Consider the following 10,157-nt stretch of genomic DNA (forward strand, 5'->3'; position numbering starts at 1 on the left):
CAAAATCAATGAAGAATTGTGTGTTCTTAACTACTAGTCCTTTAGTAAACTTTGTTTGCACTGTAATTACATATTTTTGAAATATGAGTAATAAAATGAGGCAATTTAGAAGGTTTTCACGCGCATAGTTTTATAAGGGAAAGTTTAATCGCTTTTCCCAGGCTGTAGGGGCAGGCTTTTCCCTTTGGCCTAGAAACAGAAATAGACTTGCTATTGTAATTCCAGCTCTAAGGGAGATAGAACACTTCTACCTCATCGGGAGTAAAATAGTAAGTTCCAGCTAACATTGTATCTTTTTCCTCTACATCACTAGGAGCCAAGAAAGAGTGACCAAAGTTGGTGTACGAATGAACATTATGACCTGCGTTGTTGGCAATATGAATATCGAAGCCTCCACCAAACGTTGGACCACGGCTTATATCCATAAAAATGGCTTGGGAATCATGCTTCACCATACTCTTAAACGGCGCCAGTCCTTCTTTGTTGTGGAGCGAATAAATAAAAGCCCTATCTGTCTTGCGATATCCATTATAGGGATTTTCATCTACAGTCAAGACAATAAGCAAAAATTGCAACCTTATTATTGGTTATATTTTTGTATCTTGCTTTTCTTCTCACCTAAATCTGTTCAATAGTGCTGATAACATACAGTCTAAGTTGAAAGAAACCATAAAAATACTTATGCTTTGCATATTTTTGTCATGAAGGTAATGAAACTGAAACATGTGAGAGAGAAAAATACTGATATGTATACATTATGGAGAAGAACTTTCTTTCTTACCACAAGACGCCCAGTCACCATTGTAGACAGCATCGAATGAACACCACGGTCTCTCAAAATTTCCCGGTACTTTCCCAGCACACTTGTGATACGTACGGCCTTCATACTCGAAAGGAAGTACACAACAGCGACCTGACGGGTCCTTTGTTCTCGCTCCTGGAGGACAATCCGCTAAGAAAACATGAATCCGTCAGCCATGAACGGCTCCTTTTTCCCGGATAAAAGATAATTATGATAAATAAGAAATGATCTCTTCGCTCAATATTTCGGGGTTAGGATTGTGATACCTGTTTTTATCCCATATTTGCAAATTTGCAGCAGTCCCTTTGATGTCAGTAACCCTGATTAAAATCATTAGACGAAAACCATGGCAGAAATATGAGGGTTCGTGTCAAACAAATTGAATGGTGAGGCTGCAGTTAAAGTTCTGACATGAATTTGGAGGTATTGATTAATTGAAAACGCGTGCCTAAACACAAAATGCATTAAAATTCTAGGCCCGCGAACCGAACAGTCTCCTCGTCGTTTTCATGTTAACATTCGAACCCTTTGCTTTTCCAAAAATGGGAGCGCACGTTTTTAAATAATTGCTCGCATACTATACTCGCATGCGGTGACATAATCCTAGAATCTCTTCAAATGCTGCCAAGGAAAGCTAAGACTGTGTTTTTGAGTCTGTTTGTTTGTTTGTCGGATGAGAAATCGATAGGTTGACTGGTCTGGGATGAAATCGTGATTGCTGGGTTGCAAATGGCGAAAATTACTCACCCCATGGAACATCAGAGTACCCTCCAAAAACATACTGGTCTTTCTTTATAACCGTTACAGTATTTCTCTTTCCATCGCAACGAGTATGAAAGTCCCTACCATTCCAGCCATGCGAAGAGGCGCGGTAGCAGAGCAACCAATGGAAATTATTTCCAACAGCAGGAACCAGGAACTCACGAAGAAATGCGAGGTAACTTTCATTTTTCGACAGTATGTTTGAGTTCTTAATGTATCCTGCAACAGTCGACGTGGAATACGTGGATGTCTTACTATATATATATGTGTCAGCAGTTAATATTTACTTAAGCTAATTTGTAACACCACAACACAATTAAGAAAATTTCCATTGGGTTTTGCTTGTTCCTAGTAAATCATTTCCCCTTTTTGTGCACTCAGCACCTAAAAACTGACAAAAGCCAAGAAGCAAAAAAATGAAAATGTCACCTATTCATCACGTCTGTCGCGATACTTAAAACGTGCACGTATCAGGGTTCGAATGTTTAATAGAAGTTTTTTTTTTTTGCTCATTTCTTTATACATTTGCTCATCGCGATCTCTCTGCAGTTTGCAGATTGCAAATTGTGTGTAGTGCAATGCTCTGAGTGTCAGATCATACTCTGACTATCTATTTTTAAAATCCCAATCGACATCTGTGGTGATATCTATATCCACCTTTGAAAATGTTATAAGAACACTATTTAATGTCAATAAAATTGTTTTCAAATAAGATTAAAACATCGCTCATCAACCAACAGCCAGGAAGAGGGACAGCACTCATCTCTATCTTGTGTTTCCCTACATTTTTTACGTGCTCTAACTGCTTGTACGTTCTTTTCAACAGAACAGAGCACAGTCGAGGTTTCATTATCTTTTATATACATATGAAAGTATTTTCTACAACACCATATTAAAATAAGTATTGCATCCTTGGAAAATCTTCGAATGTCTTCTTAAAAGTAACTCGTAAAAAATGGTTAAGACCTACCCTCGTTAATCATGTTACAGTAATCCAATGTTGCCTTCCCTGTGCCAATTGGATCCAGCCAATACTTGCCGCTGATGGTGTCTTTACCTTCACTTGCCTTTATTTCGTGACAGGACAATGCTGGTAATTCAGGGATAGAACCTAAGGGTGCTGCAATAAAGATATTGAGATATTTAAAATCGAGAAAGGAGGCACAGGATTGATTAAGAATGGAAAAAAGCTAAGAATACGGTAAACTTTAAAGGGCCAATTTTACAGATTTTTTCTTCATGAGAAGCTAAGCCTTGGTACTTGAACTAAAGTTGCCAGGAAAAAGTTGGGTAAAATGTCAAAACGAGTGCATATCATTTATTAAAACGTTTTTTCTATCTTAGCTCTGATTTCCCAAAAGTGAGAACAGCCAATTAAAACATTTCATCATTGCATCACGGCTCCCAAAATATTTTTCGCGGCAAAACCTCCTTGTTTTTTAATTTTAATCGCGTAAACATCTCCTAATTTCAGTTGCAGGTGGAGATGTTGCAATCTGCTGCGTATAAAACTAGACTGTGAAGAGGAAAAGACTCCTTAGGTGAAAGGCTACACAAGCTTGGTCGTAAGCGCATTCGATGAGGAGAGGCAAAAAACTATCGCCAAAACGGATAAGCGCCCATTTTTTTAGGCAATCTTCGCTGTTTTCACCCGAAAAGCAATTATTATCGAGTTATGCCGCGGGGTGTTTAAGCCACTTTTGAGTTAAAGGGGAAGAAATAGATCAGATAGTTAAACAGATTTTTTAATTCTCACCTCTGTCGTTCAATCGTCGGATATAAAACCATGAAGGGGCTGAAAGAAAATTCTGTGGTCTTGCCTTTCTTGGTGTGGTTATTTAGTTCACATATTTTGTATTTTCTGTTGTTCACATTTGATATCGCAGAGGTGAGGAGCCGCCAGTGACCATCTTTTGAAGACAGAACGCCTGAGAGCCATTCCTTGAATGTTTACTTCGGTCTTACATTGATCATTAGCTGTGACAAACTCCATGGTAGAAGCGAAAAGGACGAATCTTAAATGGCGGAACAGCCACCACATACTTCTTTGCTTGTGCTGAATCTAAAAATATTGAGACTAGGATCATGGAAAGAAAAGGGCCGAGTTTTCTCTCAACAAAACTTGTTTGGTACCAGATGAAGCCACGTAGCAATCATACCATTCGCACATTAAAACTTTGCCTGAAACTTCCTTAAAGCACTTCCTAGTTTATGATGTGAGTAAACAATTTGCACATTGTTCGATAAGATGCCAATCATCAAGGAGGATCAGCTCAACCCTTAATATTAAGCTTTAATTGCTGAAGACTCTTTCAGCTTTTGTGGAACGATAACTTTGATCTGCTTATAACGTTTTGAAATGTTCTCCTAATAGTCCTGATCACTTTACGCCTCCATAGAAGAACGAATGTACAAGCATTTAAAATCTCCGCTCTGAAATCTTGGTTCCAAATGTAAAGTGTTAACGATTCGATCTCGACAAAAACTTTGGAAGAAATAATACAGTCTTATTGAGCGAGAAAAAAAAATACAATTTTTAACAAGTTAGCTCATTTATATTTACGAGCTGCTGATTATCCTTATTTTTTTTTATGAAATAAAAATCCCGAAGATTATTTAAACCCTTGCTTTTTTACAAAGTTCAGTAACCAAAAGGGTAAGAAAGATTCAAACACAAGCTTCCAAACTATATCCGATGAGTAATACTTTCTAAGTTGTTATTAACACATTCAACATTTTGGACATGGTTGAAACTTTGGCGACCTTTAGGTAATTTTTGGGGTAAACAGAGCAAGATATTGTTTACCAAAGCTTTCGTGTTAAATAGAAATAATCATGTTAAGGTTCAGTTAGTAAACCCCGAGTATTGATAATCTGTTTTCGTTGAAAAGACCTTGAGTTACTTTACATTAAAAATTGCACAATACCCTTATTTGAGAGTGAAGTCGACCTTTTTCGTTTGGCATGCAGAATTAAAGGAAGTAATATCCTTTCCGTGAAGAATATGAATTTTCCAGGGATAGTATTACTCCAATCATCTATCGGTGTTTTCGATATGATCAACTCTTACCTATCAAGATATAACGCTCTTTGGTCCCTCACTGCTTTTGAGGTAAAACTGCTTTCTTTTCTAACAATACGGCAGCTATGGTTACCATAGAAACACCTGGTTTCAAGCCAAAACTTCCCTGTTCCATAAGGAAACTCCACCGTGTGCTAATAAGGATCACTTATGAAAAACTAATAAAAAAAGAATGTCTTTGACAAGGAAGTATTGCTAGCCTCAAGAAACGTCAAGCCTTCCATTGGATAAGCTATACACAAAGCTCTAAACATACATATGAGGACAAACAGATTAAACAAAATGCGATGTAAATTTACATTGATATGCTAAATACTTAAACTTTATTGCTAAATATTTTTTAGCTGGACATTTTTGAATGATTCCTCGACATTGTAGTTCAAATAAATTACTGGCGCTGCAAATATGTCTATTTTTTCGGCATACACAGTTTCTTGAAATTTTCGTACGTTCTTTTAATAGTAATCATAGTTTATTGAATTGTCTACTGTCTTGTCCCAAACCACGTTAAATCAACATGTAACAATGGCTCGAAATTATTTGAAAAGTTCCTATTCTTGTAAAATCGTTCGTTCTTCTTCCCACGGCTTCGTCACCACAAATAAGACAAAAGCAACGTTTTCCGTCCGTATGATAAAATCATCGATCGACAGTTTGTGCACGATGAAATATTTAGCCGGCTTCACGAGTTTTAAAACATAGTTTAGGCGCACTTTTATCAGAAAAAACAGTTCATTTTCCCCCATTATTTAACATAGTAAATGTTTTGTTTAAGAAGACGAGGACTTGTTTATGTCTTTCTACGAGACACAAAATGACTTCATTAACAATTTAACTCTTATGTTTTACAGCTTGATAAAATTCTTCGGTGAAGTTTCTCGAATTTTCAAGTTGCACTTAAAATTGTTTAAGGTCTCATTAGGTGTTATATGCCACTGAAAAGCAGTTTGGTTTGTTCGAACTTCAATTTGATTAACCAGCCCACCGGGGAGAATACGGGAAAATGGAGAAAAATTAATACTACTTTCAGTTTTTGCCTATCTGAGAACATAGGTATTTAGGACAATTTTCCATGTCTCAACTCCGCGCTCAGAGATTTCCTCATGATTTCAGCTGAGATATAGAAGGTTAACACATAAAATTCTTAAGGAAAATACAAATTTGAGTGGTTTTTAAGAAGATTTCCTTCAATTTCTCAAATAATCCAGTGTTTAAGGAAACTCCACCGTGTGCTAATAAAGGATCGCTGATGAGAATCTAATAAGAAAAGAATGTCTTTGGCACGGAAATATCGCCAGCCTCAAGAAACGTCAAGCCTTCCATTGGATAAGCTGTACACAAAGCTCTAAACATAAAATAAAACTCTTATGTCTGTATCAATAGAAAAGGTTCCACTCACGGTGTCTGTAACTTCCTGAAGATAAGAAAGGGCTGAGTAAATTTGTACGGGCAGGGAAAACTGTATTTTTTTTTCTTTTTGCCTCAAGAAATGTTGCACTTATTTATGGTTTTGAAAGCTAGTTCTCTAATTAAGAAAGGACTTTCATCAACCTGTCGTGTAATTTTAATTTGAAAACTTACTCTGGCCTCGAGGAAGTCTTCGAGCAAATACTTACTATTAGTGTTGGACTTTATCTATGAAAGCTTATACGCCTCCATCTTGCGCGAAAGCCACAGTGAGCATAATCAACGGACGTCAAACACACGCAATACAAACGATTTGCTCAAAACTCACGGGCTTCAGAGCTACAGTACAAATGCAAGTCCACAATGAGGACAAACACATTAAACAAAATGCGATGTAAATTTACGCTGATATGCCAAATCCTAAATTTTTTTGCTAAATATTTTTTAGCTGAACAGTTTTTAATGAGTCGTCGACAGTGTAGTTCAAATAAATTAGTGGCGATGCAAATATGACTATTTTTTTCGTCATACACAGTTTCTTGAACCTTATTACTCACAGTTAATTGAATTGTCTACTGACTTGTCCCAAGCAACTCCAAAGAAACAAGTAACAGTGGCTCGAAATTATTTCAAAAGTTGCTATTCTTATTAAATCTTTCTTTCCTCTTCCCACGACTTCGTCACCAGAAGTTGGACAAAAAGCACAAAGTGTACAGTTCGTATAATAAAATCATCCCAACAATTTGTGCACGATGAAACATTTAGCGGGCTTCACGCACTCTGTAGGAATTTTAGAACGTAGTTTAGGCGCACTTTTACCAAAATAAACAATACATTTTCCCTATTATTTAACACAGTAAATTTTTTGTTCACGAAAATAAAATTTAAGGATAATGATCTTGTTTCTTTCAAGTAGCTGAAGATGTTTCTCGCCAAGTGATACCCACATTTGGAAGCTCGGTAAATTTCATTTTCGTTTTATTTCAACTTCACAGAAATAGGAGTTAAGGCTGGATATCATATCTCATCATGGGGTGAGAGTCAAACTCAAGTTTTTCATGCATTAAGTACAATCATCTTACCTTCAAAGATCCAACGTTCTTAGGCGCCCAACTTTAGAGTTCTTCAGCCAAACGCGTTCTCTTTTAAAATATATTAAAGTTCACACGGCAACCAGGTGGACAGTCAGACATAGTTTGATGCTACTCTGGTTTGCAGATTTAATGAATGTAACTGAAGAAGTTACAATTCATAGACCCAACGTTTCGACACTCCTGTCTAGTGCCTTCATCAGGGGTGATCTAAACGCTGCAACAAGAGGTCCTTTTATATGATCACTAATTAGCGGCCTTTTTTTTCTAACGCGGTGTAAATAGGCGTCAGGAAGCAAACCGCCATCGTCACAATTTAAAGGAACGTGGGCGGAGTTAATATGCCAAGCCTCCAAAACAAAGGCGCTGGTGGTAACGCCGATTAGTGGTGATAATTCTAGAATTATCCCACCCAATTGTATGGTTGGTTAGGCGTGTATGCTCCGATAGAGCTGAATTTTCCTTTTTGCAAAGAAAAACCGCCTTTGGTGCTCTTTTAACCGTGTACCAAACTGACGTTTGGTCTGTCCGATGTATTCGTTGTCACAGTCATTGCAAGGAATAGAATAAATGGCGTCGGTTCGTTGTTCTTTCGTGACAGGATCCTTAGGTTTCATTATCACCACTAATCGGCGTTACCACCAGCACCTTCGTTTGGAGGCTTGGCATTTAACTTCGCCCACGCTCCTTTAAATCGTGAAGATGGCGCCTATTTACACTTCGTCAGAAAAAAAGGCCGCTAATTAGTGATCATATAAAAGGACCTCTTTTGCAGCGTTTTCTTTTATTACTGTTTGGTAGCTATGGTTACGATAGAAACTCTTGGTTTCAAGCCAAGCTAAACATTAATACTAGAAATGAACTTCCCTCTTCCTGTTTGGGCTCTTTGCACAAAAATCTTAATCGGTCAAACGATACGCGGCGACGAATTTAACTTGGTGCAACGGATTGACTGGAGTAATGCGTCTTGGACTATAAAATTATTAATTCCTTGAAAGCGTCGCTCGTCACGTCAGGTGCAGATGGCATTATAATTATGGATCATTTTTAGTATTCATGTCAAAAAACGCAATGCAGGTGAATTGCGAGAAGAAACGAGAGACTTAAATAAGAATTTAATGCAAGTCCAGCGAAAGTGGTTTTGAGACTCACACAAACATACATAAAGAGGAAAATTTAGCACTTCGCACTCCTTAGCTTGATGAATTTTATTAAATCGATTACAGTGTGTATATAGTTAATCTATGTTAATGAACTGGAAAGACAGACTTTTTTTTCTGTCAGTCATAGTTTTCTAAAACGTGTTTAGTTTCCTTGTATGATTCTTTATCTTATTTCTACGATCAGTTTATAAAATAATACAAGTTGAAAGATTTGAACGGCTACCCATGCACTAGACGTGATTATTAACATTGTTTGCGTGCGTTTAAGCGTTTAAAGTCTGGTCAAACAGATGTTCTTAGACAATATTGCCTGATGCGTTATAGTGAAACAAGCCCACTAGAGACTGGGGCTCCACACTGTGGTAGACCAAGCATACACCAGGGTAGGTGAGATCCACATATAGAACCTTCTTTACTTAGTGTAGAGCGAGTAAAATCATTATGTTTTCGCTAAAAATTTGGACTGAATGGCCGTGACCAAAAGTTGCACTTGCAAGGCTTGAAATTTGAGGACTTTGTTACTCCAACCAATCTAGTAATAAATACATACACCCTAGAGTTGTTTAGTGCGATTGTAAAGGACCCTTTGCATCCATCTGCGATGACGGACGTTGGGTTATTTTTTATTTCATCAAAATGCTCCATTCAAAGCTCTTTTCTTCTTTTCTTCAAAATTTAGTGTGGTTTTTCCTGTGACAAACATAGCACCGTATCAATTCAGCTGTTGGTGGCAAATAATCAAAATGGATTTTTTTCTCTTAGTATAATGTCCGGTTCTAGCAAATTGTAAGATTCCAGGCTTTATTTTACTGTGATCTATTAGGTAATACTAGGAATATTGCATAAACTTTAAATTCTGTGAAAAATGTAGCACCCACAGATCTTAGGACGATTGCTTAACTGTACCACTCACAATCACTACATCGAGCGAAATATTTTCTCGTTTTGCCCACTCCTACTTACTCTAAACAATACATGTACGCAATAATTTATGGATGGCTTTCCTATTTGAAAACCTGAGTGTATTGAGTCACTTTTGTTGTCCCTCGCATTCATTAACGTCTAGATTAATTAATGATACGTTTCTAATAAGCTCTTTAGTTTGAACAAACAGAAAATCTCCTGTTATCGGAGGAATCTAAACTACTGAAATTCCATAAATTACCGAGCAACGTACGACCTACGTTCTCGATTACATCAGGAGTACCTAAGAGTGTCGAGACAGAATCCCTCAGATACCTTTATAATGATTGAGGCATGATCCAGTGGTAGACAGCTGCTATAGTTTAATTCAGGGCCTTAGCGAGCCACTACGCTTACAGCGAAACCTTCATCTCAAGGTTGATAACAAATTGTTATTAATCATAAAATAATAAATATTATAAGTAATAAATTATCAGCAACCAGTCCAGTATCGAATCTGGCTTCCAAGCTTTATTGGAATATATTTTTAAACTAGTAAAAAAATTGTTTCAGGTTTTCCTCCGTTAGATAAAATATGGCAGACTTAAGGTTAACGAGACCTGTGTGCCAATATTGAGTTCCCGACTAATTTTCGTCTGAGTGGGAGCCGTGCAAGATTAACGGCCATTATTCTTCTCAAGGTCCTTCTGCTTCAAAATCATCACTTTTGCCATAATTGACACGGAATTCAAACGAGCTGCATTTAAGTCCTTTTTTTTTTTTTTTTTTTTTTTTTTTAAGTTGAGGGATAAGGACAAAACCATTTGTGGAAGGAAATCTAAATGTAAGTACAGAAAACGACAGACGTAGGTTTTTTGGCAAAGTTGGATTGCTTCAATGCAAATTTTTTTCCTTAACTTTATGTTTCTTTACTGTAAAGTGAACCC

The 10,157-nt window shown here is 37.0% G+C and overlaps 1 protein-coding gene across 1 annotated transcript in view; it reads right to left on the reverse strand.

Annotated features, from left to right (window-relative positions):
- Positions 1–227: 227 nt before the first annotated feature.
- LOC131799251 (uncharacterized) overlaps positions 228–10,157 on the reverse strand; it is a 10,377-nt gene continuing 447 nt past the window's right edge. Inside the window, exons 2-5 of the mRNA XM_066166430.1 lie at positions 2,535–2,684; positions 1,550–1,783; positions 782–952; positions 228–544 (exon numbers count right to left, since the gene is read on the reverse strand). Coding sequence (XP_066022527.1) covers positions 228–544; positions 782–952; positions 1,550–1,783; positions 2,535–2,684 — 872 coding nt within the window. The remainder of the gene's footprint in view (positions 545–781; positions 953–1,549; positions 1,784–2,534; positions 2,685–10,157) is intronic.

Source organism: Pocillopora verrucosa, chromosome 5, assembly GCF_036669915.1.
Source record: "Pocillopora verrucosa isolate sample1 chromosome 5, ASM3666991v2, whole genome shotgun sequence".
NCBI classification, from domain to species: Eukaryota; Metazoa; Cnidaria; class Anthozoa; order Scleractinia; family Pocilloporidae; genus Pocillopora; species Pocillopora verrucosa.